The sequence below is a fragment of the Drosophila innubila genome (genome assembly GCF_004354385.1).
Source record: "Drosophila innubila isolate TH190305 chromosome 2L unlocalized genomic scaffold, UK_Dinn_1.0 4_B_2L, whole genome shotgun sequence".
Classification (NCBI taxonomy): Eukaryota; Metazoa; Arthropoda; class Insecta; order Diptera; family Drosophilidae; genus Drosophila; species Drosophila innubila.
Window position 1 is genome coordinate 25,414,574 of NW_022995372.1, and position 16,273 is coordinate 25,430,846.

The 16,273-nt window shown below is 38.1% G+C and overlaps 3 protein-coding genes across 3 annotated transcripts; 1 reads left to right on the forward strand and 2 right to left on the reverse strand.

Annotated features, from left to right (window-relative positions):
* Positions 1-89: 89 nt before the first annotated feature.
* LOC117779477 (GATOR complex protein Wdr59) lies at positions 90-5,457 on the reverse strand. Its single transcript, XM_034615686.1, has 6 exons — positions 5,016-5,457; positions 4,745-4,955; positions 4,397-4,680; positions 4,166-4,339; positions 506-2,416; positions 90-440 (listed from the first exon to the last, which is right to left on the reverse strand). The coding sequence occupies exons 1-6, from the start codon at positions 5,328-5,330 to the stop codon at positions 363-365; spliced, it is 2,973 nt and encodes a 990-aa protein (XP_034471577.1). The 5' UTR covers positions 5,331-5,457; the 3' UTR covers positions 90-362.
* Positions 5,458-5,551: 94 nt separating this feature from the next.
* On the forward strand, positions 5,552-6,952 carry LOC117780538. The gene is made up of 2 exons (XM_034617099.1): positions 5,552-6,703; positions 6,759-6,952. The coding sequence occupies exons 1-2, from the start codon at positions 5,663-5,665 to the stop codon at positions 6,891-6,893; spliced, it is 1,176 nt and encodes a 391-aa protein (XP_034472990.1). The 5' UTR covers positions 5,552-5,662; the 3' UTR covers positions 6,894-6,952.
* A 6,858-nt stretch (positions 6,953-13,810) lies between these two features.
* On the reverse strand, positions 13,811-16,117 carry LOC117782040. Its single transcript, XM_034618955.1, has one exon. It carries the CDS (start codon positions 16,100-16,102, stop codon positions 14,084-14,086), a length of 2,019 nt encoding a protein of 672 aa, XP_034474846.1. The 5' UTR covers positions 16,103-16,117; the 3' UTR covers positions 13,811-14,083.
* Positions 16,118-16,273: the final 156 nt, after the last annotated feature.

The window sequence follows — 16,273 nt, forward strand, 5'->3', positions numbered from 1 at the left end:
ACAGGAACTCATACCAAATTAAAAAAACAAAATCTAAAATTTAACTGGACTATGAAGACGCCGACTATAAAATTAAAGCATTTTAAAAATTTAATCTGATACCGTATTATTTATATATTTTCCAGCGTCATCTATGAAAATGTTACAAAATGTTATCTTAAAGACTAATAGCTTCATTCCACTGCAACGTTTATGTAAATTTTTTTTCAGAAATTGAAAAAATGTGTAAAAACGTAAAGAAATGTACATAAACATTGCAGAGGAAAGATGTTCTAAAACATAAAGAAATATGTGTTGATTTCCACAGCGAATCTAAGGCTATGATAATAGCACCAAACAATGAAGAGTGTCCAGAGTCCAGATCAGCTGATGAGATCCAACAGCTCCGAGGTGCTCTGCAAACATCTGCAACCACATCCCGTGGCACAAACGCTGTGTTTCTAAACAGCAAAGAATGAATAAGAATATATTAAAGATTTAGTAATTGTAAAAATTTATTACGTACCTCGAACCACTGCATCATGTGCTGCATGTGGCCGCCATGTCCGCAATGGAGACACGCACTGGCCGCACCACGGACGGGTAGACAGCAAAGGGTGCAAAATAAAACTGGTCTTTTGCAGGGCTCACATTTGGGAGTACGCTTGGGCTTGGCACACCCAGAGCATTCGGTGACAAATTCCACGCCTTGCGGTGGCGGCGGAGTATGCAACGTATGCTTTAGGATTAATGCACGTTTTGAGAGCAGCTGCCAGCCAAAGAGTATGTCCGCATAGACGCGCTTGAATTGATCAAAGAGCGGCATCTTAGTGCGTCGAATTAATGAACAGGCATATGCATCTGCCTGGCCTAGCTTAAAGTCCAGCCAATCTAACGAATCGGACCAGGAATTGCTTCGTAACTGTTTCAACTGTTGCCAGTTCCCAGTGACCGTACGTGTCTGTGCGGATGATTTGAAATCCAGTGGCAACACCGTGTGATACGGTGACAATTGTGCATGCAGTTGAGTTGGCAGCCGACAGCTGGTCACGTCCATGACATCCATGAGAGCAGCTGGACACTTGTCGAAAAGACAGGCCAACAACACGGCAGTTTGTACATCGCCAGAACCGGCATAGTGCATTATCAGTGACTCCAGCAGTGATTTCTTGAAGGGATCTTTGTAAAAAAGCAGCTGGCAGCTCATCGATTCATGCGGCACATGAGGCGTCGCAATGAGCTCAGCCAGCAGCCAAATAGGCAACAAATCCAGCCGGCCATGACCTCGACAGATTTCGCCATTGCGACGACACGTCTCGGCAATGTTGCGCTTATCCAGGGTAAACTCTCGTGCCATCTCACGATTAATATGAAGCAATTGGCTGGCATCATAGATATGGACAACAGGCGTGGTGCCATTCATTTGTCGCATTACACGCTGTTTGCCCGGCTTACAGGCAATCATCCGCTCCTGTAGATAAAACGAGGCATTTGCATCCCGTTGTGTTGTGGCCATCACATTGCCAAGCAGACCACTGCTATTGATGGCACTCAAAGTACGTGGCGTGATGGCTTGATGTTGACGCAGGGTCAGCCGTTTGGTATTTAGCACCTGGGCAAAGGTGGTCAGCATGCCGATACCGTTAAAATGCACACCAGAGGTGCGGGGAAAGGGTATGCAGGCATCATGCAGCGCACTGGACAATGCGCCCTCCAATCTGGGCGATTGCAAGAGCAGCTGACTGCGATCCGCACCGGCACCAGCCACGGCTGTGACACGCTTCTTCATGGCCACGACAAGAGCACGCAGACACTGCTCCAGGCAGCTACGAGATTTCTTGACACGTTGCAGGGCATTGGTGCGCAGCACTTTGAGGAGAACACCGCTTACATCGCTGGATAGAGTCGTGCCCTGGCAAAGTTGAAAATCGGGTGGCACATTGGGACTGGGATACGAGGTGGGGAAGGTCACCTGTAGTATCACCGTATGATCAGCCGAACAGATCTTAAAGCAAGCATAACGCTTAATGGCATCCAGCATGTCCACATCCACATGCGGCATATTCGTGTTCAATAGCGAGAACTCATGATGAAGTGAGCATGTCGGTTGATCCGTCAACGAGCGTGCAATATGGGTCTCTTCGCGTCGGGCATACACTCCCCCAAAACTTGGCGAGCGTGCCATTGGCAGTGTATTATTCCCAGCACCAGCATCAAGAGTGGCAGCTATTGGCAACGAGGCAGCTGCCATTGGACGCGGGTGTAGTGCATGCAAAAATTCTGGCGGTGTTATGGTTCGCAATTCACTTAATTCAGATTCATAGCGTGGTGATTCGCTCTCTTCATCCTCATCCGCCGATGGTTCGCACAGTTTTAACATTGTATCATCGATTTTCCAAACGCGCAGTGTGCGATCCCGTGACCAGGTTACCAGTTCCTAAAACGAGTTGAGAGATGCTTTCAATTAATTCCAGAAATCCAAATAAAAATTTTCTAAACAAATGTTTATTAAATATCTTAATGTGAAAAAAATGCATATTTTTTTAATTCAAGAATTAAATTCACATTTTATAAAGAATCCTACAAATTTTAGGCTTAGTTTATTATAAAAGCTAAAAAAAAAAATTAAACAACAGGTAGGCCTACAGGTAGGTCTTTTTATACCCTGAGCCCATTGAAAATGCCCAAAAAATGGTAAAATTTGTTTGGCACAATGAATGTAACAGGCAAAAGGAGGCGTGGTGTATATATTCTATCAGTATCAAGATCCGAGTCTGTCTGTCTGTCTGTCTCTTTGAACGCGTCGATTTCAGAGACCATAAGAGCTAGATACATCAAACTTGGTATGTAGGTTCTTGGATACCATTCACAGATCACGTTTGTTTTAATTTTTGGATCGGACCACTATATCATATAGCTGCTACAGGAACGATACGTCGACAATGAAGTTTTAGTATGAAAAAGTTTTTTGTTTTTTGAGATATCTCAACACAACTAAAATAATATGGATCTAGGTTTGTATTATACATCCTGACCAAATTTAGTTCAAATCGTATGGCTGCAATAGAGACGGTTAATCGAAATAAAGTCATAGTAGGAAAAAGTTTTTTTCTGTTTTGAGATTTCTTAACCAAACTGATAAAATACGCATTTTACTTAGTTTTGTCCATCCTGACCGAAGTTCGTTTAAATCGGTCGACTACAACATATAGCCGATCGGTCAAAAATCAAGTCTTAGTATGAATTTTTTTTTTTGTTTTTTGAGATATCTTAACCAAACTTATAGAATATGCATTTAAGTTGGTTTTGTACATTCTTGCCATATTTCATAAAGCTGCCATAGGAACAATCGGTCGAATATCAACTTTTAGTACAGAGTACTTGGGCACAGGGTATCCTACTGTCGAGCGTGCTCTAGCGGCGAGGAAGAGGCCCCTTAAAGTATATTTTCTTGAATCAAATGAAAAAAGGATCTTGAGAACCTTATGCAGATCAGGAGAAGTATATAAAACCGGATTTTGCGAACCGAGCGAAGTAGGTTCTTTAATGTGTAATTTCTTTAAACAAGGATCTCAGAGTCTAAAAGAGATGGAATAACCAAATTTACTAAATTGAAAAAGCTTTTAGGTTCATGGTTTGCGAACCGAGCCTAAGTGGTGCTCTACGAATTGAACCAGCGAGCTGAACCTTTACTAATATTTTGATGGTTTGCAGCCTTGTTTGTAACACTATTATAAATAAAGATGACATATGAATTTTATTATTATCCCTCAAATATTAGGATTAGTCAGATTTGTATAAAATTACTCAATATTGATAATTGTTATTTATAAAATCATGGCGTAAAAGCAGAGATTTCTTTGCAACGATCAATATGGTGTTATTCTAATTATTATTCAATGTCGTTGATTTTTGGAATTAAATTAAATTAAAATAAAATAATCTTTATTTTTGATCCCTAATATTTTTGGATTTTTGAATAAGTAATAAATAATTTAAGATTCTCAGCAATATTTTTTTAATTTTAATTTTAATGTATATCAAATATATAATAGCTTTAATTTAAGATATTAAACAAAAAAATAGCTTGAAAAATAATTATTATATCGCAGTTGTTATTCTCAACTGTATAACAGTTGCGGTCGCCTATTATGTAGTTCTATTTATATAATCAAGCTGTACTTACGATTTCAGTAAAGTTCTCGCGATTGGGACGCCAGGCAAAGTCCAATATGACATCGGTATGACCTACAAAGGAGCAAATTGGATCCGTTTGCTTGCTGTTGCTCCAAAGCAATAAACTGTTCTCGCCACGACCTAAATGTGGCACCACAATGCTGACCAAGCCGTTGCCAATGGGCTTTAGAGTAAAGAAGATGATTATGGTAAAAGAAAGTATCTCAGTTGGTGGACTTACTGTGTAGCGAGCGCGCCAGACAGGCGACAAAGTGGTAATGATTTTCTCAGCTCTTCTGGGATTGCAGACATCAAAGTATTTAACGGTGCCATCCTGGCTGGCAGTGGCCAAGCATGTCTCCCGCTTGTGACTCCAATTAATGCCATGCACGCGATTCAGATGGGCAGTAATGTAATGCGTCGGGCAGCTGCCTTTACGTATATCCCAGATGCGCAAATCACCATCATGAGCAGCGGCCAGTAAATTGCCGGATACACGATTAAAGCCAACTTGCGTAGCGCCAGCTAAAAACAAACAATCATACATAAGAGGCATAATGGAAATATTATCTAAGTGATTAACAATTACACATGCAAACAGCGTTCAAGGATAACGCCGGCTTGCGGGGATCGCGCAGATCCCAAATGTGAGAGAAGGTGTCAATGGAGCAGCTGACCAGCAAATTTGGATTCTTGCTGTGCCAGTCGATGTCGGTCACGGTTCGCGTATGCCCACGCAACGAATTCTCATAGTACGGTTCGGCGGGTCCCCAGCGCACAATATCAATATTTTGGCTGGTCTGCAAAAGTTGAAAGTACAAAACAATAAGATTATATCTTTAGTATGCCACATAACTTACCGCTATAGCACAGTACTCCCGGCGACTGGGACATATGGCAAACTCTGCCACGGATACGTCGTACTTGGACTGTCGCTCGTGACGACGTAGTGTTCCATCATCTTGACCCAATCGCTGCAAGGCCAAATGACCCCGACCCGCTAGTAATACCCATTGGCCAGAGTAGTCTACCGACATTGCAGTGGCCTGGGAATCGCGATGCTCATAGCATTTGTTGCTTTGTCTGATGATGTACGTTTGTTCGGAGCCTCCTACTCCCCTGTCACTCCGCTCCCCGCTGCCACTGCCAGAACGAAGTGTCTCCGTCGGCGGCATCTTTGCATTTATGTAGGTGATAGTAAGGACAACATAAAGTGCTACATTTAATCAATTTTACCAACTAAAACCATGAAATAAAACGAACTGATAAGAGAAGACGAACACGGACAATAATAATAACAAGCTATCGCCTGTATATCGATGTGAATGTAATCGATGTTGGACCAGGGATGCAAGTCACAAATACGATATGAGTAATTTCACGAGCAAAGCTAATTAATAATTTCGTTATCGTTATCGAGTTAAAACTTTGTGTATTTTTATCAGTTACTGAAAAAAAAACATTCGGATTTAAGCGTTTTTTGTATATCAAATATATATTTGAAATTATGGATGCACTCAACGACGATTGCCATTTGCTAATAATAAGGCATTTAAATATAATAGACCAATTTTCGCTATTCGAAGCAACAAAAGAAGAACCGACATGTCGTTTGAGCTCAAATGTACGCTACACTTGGCAACATCAGCAGAGTTTTACCTTGGATTTTTCCCACTTTCTCTCCTTTGAAGAAAAACCAGGACTGTTGGATGATTTCCTGTCCATCATAAGTCCAACGGTGAAAGAATTGGACTTACATTTTGTCACTTTAGATTACCTGAAACGCTGGAGGCCCTACAAATTTCCGCAAGTGTTATCACTGAAGTACACACTGAATGACGACGATGCGGAATCCAATGGGAACCTAGTCATATTATTAATTGCAGAACTCTTTCCAAGACTGACGAATTTAAAGGCTTACGGTGTATTTGATTGTATTCACTTGGATAGTTTGATGTATTTGCGCAAACTGGACATGAGCGAATGCTGGTCCCTTACCCATAGATATGAATGTGAACAAATGGGCGAATTGAAAATGTTGGAAGAGCTGATAATTCCAAATCAGGGCTTTGAAATGGGTCTGTGTGAGAGTATCATGCGCTTGCCCAAGCTTCAAACACTTACCTATAATATGAATTGTGATCAAATTGGATTTGTAAGTGGAATGCGGGCTAAGGATATTGAAAGAATTACTTTCAACGACAGCATTTGGGAGTTTAGACTACCCGCCTTACAAAGTTTGATAAATTTGCGTCAGTTAAGTTTATTGGAAGATGACGGATTTACGAGCAACCAGTTACAAGAATTGATTGCAGCTTTACCACGACTGGAACGACTTGATCTTATTAATTTTCAGCTTTGGAGGTTTGAGATTGACCTTTGGGAAACTGTCGCCTGTTGTCCATCTCTGAAGATCTTGAACATATCGAGCATGCAACTATATGCTGATTTTTTTTATATTAACAGGCGTCCCATGGAAAAGGTTTTGGATATGCGATCAACCCCCTTGACCTTACATTGCCATGACACTGGCGAAAATGAGCATCTGGTGAGTAGGGACACTCTATTCCTTTTAAAGTTAATAATAACGTTTCTAATTTCAGATTCGCTTATATTTTAAGCATCCCAAATTAAAGGTTTTGTTTGAGCCATTAAATATCCACTACATCGATTGTAATTCTGTTGAGATACATTTTTTGCCTTTCGTAATGTCAACTAATGAAGAGAAGGCTATTTAATGCATATTTAAAGTATTAATATTATAAAAAGTTTGTGATAATATATTTCTTAAAATCAATTTTGTTTAATTTCTATAATAATTAAAAAAAGGGGAATAATAATCGAATAATTAATCGAAGGGAAAACTGATTCATGTATTTTTGACATACTTTGATAATAACGTGCAATTCGTGTGTTTTATGCATTATCAATTTCATAAATTCGTATTTTTTATTCATTATTAATTTCATAAATAACTTAAGGAAGATAAGTTGTAATTGTATTAGGAGTTATCTTTATTTACAATTATTCAGACATAAGCAGCATATTTTTTGCCATAAGTTTGGCATTATCCAGGCTTATACCGGTTACGAGCCATATAATATTAATAATTAAAAATACCATGTACTAAAGGCTCGAAACAAAACAACCAATATCCATTTTGGAGCAGGAATGCAAGGCACAAGTACGATATGAGTAATTTAACAAACAAATCATTTCAAACATAACGTTGTCGAGTAAGAAAATTGCGTCAGTCAATCAAAAACTTAATTAAGGCGATTCTTAGTACGTATCAAATTTATTTAATATAAGATGGATACTCTTAACGACGATAGCCAATTGCTAATAATAAAGCATTTAAATCTAAAAGACCAATTATCGCTATTCAAAGCAACCAAGAATGTGCGCTACTCATTTACTTTGGATGATGCGGTTCTCTTTTGTTACGTTATCGAGATACTAGGACTGCTGAATGATTTTCTGTCTATAATAAGTAAAACGGTGCGGGAATTGGAACTAGACTGGGTCATACTAGATAGCCTTAAAAGTTTCCTAATGTGGTTCATGTAGCGTTTTAATGCGATTGACCGAGTTTCGAAAGTTAACTTATCCTTTGGGATGTCAAAAACATGAACACTTTTTAACTGGGATGCTTATTGAGAACATTAAGAAAATTACTTTTAACGACAGCATTTGGACGATTAATTTAACCACCTTCAAAAGTATGATATACTTGCGTCAATTGACTATGCTGGGTAATGATGGCCGTACAAGCAGACAGCTTCAAAAATTGATTTCGAATTTACCACGACTGAATCGACTTGACGTTATCAATATTCGGTTTTGGAAGTTTGAAATAAAGCTTTGGCAAACTGTAGACTGTTGTCCAACTATGGTGATCTTATACATATCGAGCACGCAGCTACACACCGTCTTTTTTAATATAAGCAGGCGTCCAATGAAAAATGTTTTGGATACACGATTGACCCCAGTGACCCTACATTGCCACGACACTGGCAAAAAAGAACATCTGGTGAGTAGGGACACTTTTTCCCTTTTACAGATAATAATGACTTTTGTTTCTTGCAGATTCGATTATATTTCAAGCATCCAAAAATAAAGGTCTCGTTTGAGTCAATTCATAGGAACAATCGGGATCATATTAAGCTTTAGTATGAAAAACTGTTCTGTGTTTTAGGTTATCTCAACCAAACTCACAGATTCGCTTTTGCACGCCAAGTCTCAAATTTTTCTGCCAGATCTGAACTTTTCCCGCCAAATCAGCGTGATTATAATTATTATTATCTCTTTCAAAAAATGTTATATTATATAAATATGATCAGCAAGAAATTTTCAACTAAAAATTTTAAATTCTTCTCAAATAACTGATAACAGATAATAATTGCTTTGTACGAACGGTGAAAAACGTAGTAATCTGATTTGTATATGAAGGTATCATGTCATTTAGCAGGTACTGATTACTGATCCATCAGAAGTAAAGAAAAAAAACCTGCCGAATAAACCCAATGTTGAAAAAGCGATCCTTTGCTCTTAAACGGCAGAAACTGCAGTTGTTCACTTGCAATATTTATTATATAATACGTTTATTCTACTCTTACATACAAACACGTTATTATGATCAGACCTCAGAATCAATAATTTTGTGTGGTGCCTGTGTTACAGAATATTTTATAAATTAAAACTGAAAGTCCGAAATACCAGGTTGACCTAATCAACAAGGGTTCCAATTATTGAAGTAGAACAGTAATTTATATTTGCGTAAAAGAAGTTTGTTCAAGAAAAATATAAGATGTGCTCCTCTTTATCACGGAGCCCCCTAGTATAATTTATAAACTTTAAGTATGTATAAAAACTGATGCCACAAAAAAAATTTTTTGTTTTTGAATCTATTTTGCTTCAGTTAAAGCTGGAATCACTGGTAAAAATATCGATCAGTGATTTTCTCGTCGTTACTTTTTGTATTGTCATTGCAGCGACAATTGCATAAAAGTACTTGTCACAGGTAACAGCGACGTAAAAATATCACCCATTTCTAGTATACTAAATACTGATTTATCAGTCGCTGAAAAAACGCAACCCGATTTCAACTATTTTTTGACATTTAAATATACATTTATTAAAATGGATACGCTCAACTTCGCGACGTATGCCAATTGCTAATAATAAAGAAATTAAGGTAATTATCTATAATGCCGGTCTTATCTCAAAAAAGAAAAATAAAAAGACCCAAATAGGGGTTGATTTATGATGAATTTACCAGTAAAAATTAGATTGGGCTCTAACTTAGTTTATTTAAAAAAAATCTATCATACAAAATGAAATTTTGCATGGTTGCTTTGTGAAATTTGTTACTACTATTGTCCGTTTACCACACTGATTTGGTCACACGGTCACAAGAAGCTTCTTATGGTGGGCTTACATAGGGGCACAATGCGACATCATATTCTGCGGCAATTTCTGACAGCCCGTGACACTAGTCAAAATGTTCACATTGACGTCACTTAAAATGTGCTTCACAGCGCTGTGCCAAGCCAAAATGACTGCCTTCAATGTGAACACTACTTGTCATTTTCACACAGCACAACGGCTTCAGAAAGTTAACAAAAAATCAACATTGAACAAGCTCGTGCGCAATAAGCAAGTTCCACAAAAAGAATAAAAACAAACAATCGGCGCGCTTTTTCGTCCAGCAAGCAAAATTAATTTTATGCATATTTATTAAATAATGGTCATATGTGAGCTTTTCACATAACTTCGCTAGCTTCTTGCGGATCAAATTATCATTGGCAATTGGAAAATATTCATCCAATATCACCTTTTGCTTCTTTAGGGAATTCATTTCAAGATCACATTCATTTTAAAATTAAAAAATTTACAGTAAATCCATTTCAAAAAACAAGAATTGCCAAAATAACATTGTTAGTCGTGCCACAGTGTCCCAAAAAAACCAACTTGCTCGATATGCTTGGCACGGGATAAAGCGTTCATTTGAGCTGGCTCCACTGAAACAGCTGTCAAACTATTTTCTGTCAAATCCGTACCAGCCTCTGGCATAAAAAATATGAGGCACGGAATGACACCGGTGTTCACATTGAAAGTGACACATTTTTTGTGCCACTTGAATTTTATGTCACATCATTTGTGTTCACATTGCTCAGCCATTGTGGCTGTCAAATATGACTCTCCGTGCCTCTATTTAAACCCACCATTAAACATCTGCATAATGGTGGGATTCCTGAAACAGATTTGGATTTGGTTTCGTTACAGATTTGATTTCGGTGATCAGCTGTTCACAGCTGCTCCATACAAAATGTGTAGGGCTGCCAGGCAAATTAAAAAAATTATACTCAAAGTGTGGTAGCCCTAAGTGATTTCACAAAATCAGGTCTGAGGCTGATTTCGTTTTGATTTCATTTCGATAATATGTGAGACCATGCATTTCGATAAATTTACTTGGTCACACTTGGTGTTTGTTTACATTTTGTGGTGATTTTAATTTGGAGAATGTTGACAGCTTCTTACATTTCAAGAATGAATAATTTAATAGCTATATATTTAATGCTGAATAATTACTAAAAGTGTCCCAGATGGATATGACAGCTAAGAAAGGGCTGTGAGAATTGAAGATAATTCCCGGAAATTGCTTAAAAAGACGCAGATAATAAAGGAGCTGTTAATGTGTTAAACTGCAGCTTAATCATTATAAACAAATAATAATATTCTAATTATACTATTCTTCAAGCAGAATGAGATATGACTGGCATTATAGACATTTACCGAAATTAAATCTGAAAGATCAACTATCGCTATTTGAACAACGAGAGATGAAACGACAAATCGTTTGAGGTCAAATATCCGCTAAGCTTGGAAGCATCAGCTGAACTTTTCTTTGGATGCGGATGATTTTAAACCAGAACTTTTGGATAATTTTCTATTTAGCAAAAGCTCAACGGTGCAGAAATTGAATCTTAAACACGTCACAGCTAATAACTTAATACGTTTGTCGCCCTGCAACTTTCCCAAAATGACATAATTGGATTACACACTGTGTGACTGTAATTAAAATCCCACAAAAAAAACCTGATATCCCACAAAAAAAAACTCTACACGAGGTAAAAGTCTAGTGACGAAAGCAATTTCTTGCCCCAAAATTTCTGATATCCAAATTTCTGACGAATAAAATTCAGTTTTATCTTAAAATTTTAGATAAAAATATAAATTAATAAAAAACGCGAAAATTGGCATTGTGCACTGTGAGAAAAAAGGGTGAGCTTCTTTGTACATAAAAATTACTTTTTGCGCAATGCAGAATGCCAATTTTCGCTTTTTTATTAATTTATATTTTTATTTAACATTTTTAGATTAAACTGAATTTTGTTCGTCACAAAATTGGATATGATAAGAAATTGCTTTCGTCACTAGACTTTTACCTCGTGTAGAGGTTTTTTTTGTGGGATATCAGAAATTTTTGCAATTGCTTTTGCTTTTAACATTGTAACTGTATCATTAATGCAGGCAAATAGTAAAATATTAAAATTTAGTTGTTGAACGTATTTCATATTTAAAAATATTTATTTTTTTAATTATAAAGGAAAACTAGGGGGCTCCACCCCCAGCTCGCTTTGCTCGCGTCGCTTAAGCCGTGCATACTCTACTGTCGGAGACCCCGTACTTACTATGAAAAAAAAAGTTTTTCATACTAAGACTCGGATTTCGCCCGATCGGTCCTATGACAGCTATATGATATAGTGGTCCGATTTGAACCAACTTTGGTCAGGATATATAAAACCAAATTAAATGCATATATAAAACCAAGTTAAATGCATATTGTATTAGTTTGGTTAAGATTTCTCATAAAACAAAAAAGTTTTTCACAGTAGAACTTGATTTTCGCCCGATTGGTCCTATGACAGCTATATGATATAGTGTTCCGATAAGAACTAACTTCGGGCAGGATTTTTAAAACTAACCTAAATGCATATGCTATCAATTTGGTTAAAATATCTCACTAAACAAAAAAGTTTTTCATACTAAAACCTAACTTTGACCCGATCGGTCCTATGACAGCTATATGATAAAGTGGTCCGATTTAAACCAACTTTGGTCAGGATATATAAAACCAAGTTAAATGCATATTGTATCAGTTTGGTTGAGATATCTCATAAAAACAAAAAGGTTTTCGTACTAAAACGTGATTTTCGACCGATAGAAAAATGTAATTATTCACTTAACAGCAAATATCTTCCAAGCCCCCTAACCAAAATTTATGTTTCATATACCAAAAAACGCGAAATTGTACGTATTACAACATAGTAAAATTTAACAGAAATCGTTAAAGCTGTTTTGTCAGAAATCGCCAAAATGTAAAAGTGTAAAATGTTCACCTGTAAAATTACCTGAGTACTTTAGAAAAAAAGTTTAAAGGTACGCATAAAAGCCCTCAAACACACCTTTATAATGATATATAGAACACATCTGTAGCTTCTTTGGTTTGGAAACTGTTGAGGTTTCAATTTTAGCGGGATTTAGCGTTTTCTCGCTAAACTAGCGGTTTTTTCAAAAAGTCGTAGAACAAACATTTCTAGATTTTTGAAAAGGAATAAATTCTCTTCATTACATTCAAGCTTCTTTAGCGCTTTGATGCAAACAGACAAACAAACTGACTTTTCATTTCATTTTGAGAAGTCCACTAAAATTTTCAAATTTATTTATCTTTTGAACCAGTTATGGCATTTGCGTGATTGAGGTATCAATCGACGCGTATTTTTAAGTAGAATTATTAAAAAATAAAAAAATCCACAACAGCCCCATTAGCTGCAATCATCTAAATTTTCCCCCTCCCACTTACACCCCCGTATCTCATGACCCAGGTTTGTTAAAAAAAGTTTTAGTATGCCATTTTGTAAGTTAGGACTAAACCTTTCGATCGGTATATAACTCGATCTGATCGAACAGTCGTAGGAAATTTGCAAACTTAGCTATATATAGTGTTAGTCGCCTTTCGCACCCTTCGTGATGCTTTCGTCACTAACGCGAACTGCCGTCCGCAGTGATAATTACGAATTTAATGGGGATAAGTTCTTAATAGGAATAACAAAGCTGACAAAAACTGTACATGAGAAATAGTTGGACTAACCTTGAGGATGAATATGAATTTGCCTTCGGAATTGGTGAATTGAAGATGATTGAAGAACTAATAATTCTAGATGAATTCGTAACCGGACCTCTGTGTAGTGTTTTTATGCGATTACCAAAGCTTTGTGTACTTACCTTGGGAGGTTGGGAAGCTTTTTATGATGACTTTTTGAAAGGGGTGCGTGCTAAGGAAGTTGTGTTTGACAATCTCATCAAACGAATTAAATCCTGTTAATGTGAAATGATATCAATATTTATGTAATATTATTTTTTAACTCTCGTAAATGAACTTGATGAGCTTAAAGAAATGAAAGTGTAGCTAAAATTCAAATTGTTATAAGTTTGTCAAAAGATGCAATTTTTATCGGATGAGTATACATATATTTTCTTTAGCTTAGCTTAAAAATTATGATTATAATTTTCATACAATTTGATATTCGCTACATATTTTTTACTTGAATATAATAACTACTGGGAATTGTAATATACAAAAATTTTGTTTTTGACTAAATGTAGACATGACTAATTTGTGTATGATTATTTTTATTGTCACTAAATGAACTTAAACTGTAGAACTATTGTATACTCAATACCTGAAGATCCCTCTAAACTGTGATCAAGGATAACTTTGTGTAAAGTTTTCGCTAAATATTTCATAGAAATTCAATTGTTTTCAGTTTGGCTAAATTTAGAACTTAATTAATTCACACACACACAAAACACACACACTCATACACACTCATAGGCTATGCATTGATTTGAAAGCTTTGGCTTATCTATGACAATAACAGAACATTTTAAGAGTCGAGTCATTGATGCAGTAGCTCTGGCTGCCATACAAATTGATGCGACTGATGGTGCCAGTTAAGGCACTCGCATATCCGGACATTCTCACAGTGGATTCGAAGACTCCGAGACCTGGTTTGGTTTGTAACCGAAGTGTTATATCCATGGCATAGTCCGTGCGAAGTTCTTTAAGTATTTTGTGATGCGGCGCCGCAATAAACGCCTGCAAGATGGAGTTCAAGTAGAGGGTGCGGCATTGAGGATGCGCCACAAGGCGATCATTGATCAGTCGGACTAAATAACGGGCGGCACGCTGGACACGCCCATCATTGGTGGGCAATTCCTCGCGCTGATGGCAGGTGCACCAATGGGCCGCAATCCCGGCCTGCTCACAGTTCCGTTCCACCGGCACCGGCAGGAAGAGGCTTATCCCACGGGGCAGCGTGCTGTCAGTATCCTTGAGCTCCTCGGCACTGCGTTCCAATTGATCCGCCTCCAATTTACGCATATCGAGCAACTGCACCAGGGTGGCATAGAGATCAAAGTGTGTCGTCAGCCGCTTGGCATTCAGCTCCAGATTGGCCAAGGCCAGTGGATAGCGTTGCTTTAGCCACGTCGGATACAGGGCAATCAAGAGTGGTTGACGCTCCTCCATCATGCCCTGGTATGTCTTGCGGAATGATCCCCAGCGCATGCCGTGATCCGACATGAGCAGCACCAGCGTGTGATTCAATATGCCCGACTCCTGCAGCAGTCGTAGATTAAAGGCTAACTGGGCGTCCAGCAATGTGGGCGAGTTAAAGTAATCATGTGTCAGCGACACCGACCAGAAGAACGAAAAGAACAACTGACGTTGCATGTGCGGCACCAGCTTTCTCATGTACTCCATGAGGACATCGGCTGTGCGTCGACCGCCCATGCACAGATTGACATTCAAATCCTTTTTGTAGGCAATGCGCTTCTCCATTTCGAGTACCATTGGACGCAGATAATAATCTGTTGGAGCTCGGCGAAATCCACTGCGGCAAAAGTTGAATAATCCCAGCAAGCCAACATCCTCGGCAAAGATCGTCTTGTAACCGGCCTGCTTGTAACGCTTCCAGATAAAGGAGCACCCATCGTAGCCAGGCGTTGCCATTGGTGCCACACACGATATATTCAGCTCCTGATCGTCCAGACCGCTCAGAAGCGGCACCAGATTCGGAAATGTATTATCGCCCACCTTGTTGAAGCCCCAGAATTCGACGTGAGATAGATTCTTATGGATGTAGGCAGCGGTTCTCCGCATCTGACGTCGGAAATTTAAATGGGAGACGCTATCGATGCCGAGAACCATGACAGATAGATGATCCTGTGAAACATCTTGGGTACCATTAAAGATCTTCTTTTTCTTTCTTTTCTTCTCAGGCTTATCGACCGCAAAGAAGTGACAATCCAAGTAAATAATTGTGTCCATGGCATCAACACATTCCACAGTTATATACTCCAAATCCTTGGGCAACTGTACCGTATCCGTTAGCTTGAATGGAACGGATTTTAGATACTCATTAGCCGTGTCCGATTTGCGTTGCAATTCCGAGTATTTACAATTAATGGTCGACAGATCCGTTATATTATAAAGTCGCAACTGCTCGCTGGCATTCAGATTGAGATATAGTTTTCCGGGAACAACATCGCTGGTCCGGATCAATGGCTTGTGACACTTGTAAGCTCTTGGTTTGAACATGAACTGAGCTATGTTATCGTCGAGCACCTCAAAGTAGGGCATCCGACAGCCGGCTGTGTCAATAAAGTATGCCTGGGTCATGTTATATTCATCATCGATGCGTGCTATGAAATCCAATCTATCACGTAATCTCAAGAGCTTTGTTCTCAGATTGTAGTCCACAAAGAGATAGGAGAAGACGCATACACAGAAGATCACAATTACAATCTTCTTGAACTGCCCACGATTCTTCGTCATATTATAGTATCGATAATAATGCTGCAGATCACGTTTCGTCATATATTTCGGGTCCAGCAGATATTTGCTTCTGTAATTTACAAGGTTTTGTTTTATCAGTCAAGTTGTTAGCCAAGCATTTTACTTTAAAACAATTTTGACAATGCTTACTATAATTTCAATAACACTAGGCAACAGCTAAAAAATTACAAGAACCAAACCTACTTTTTTGGA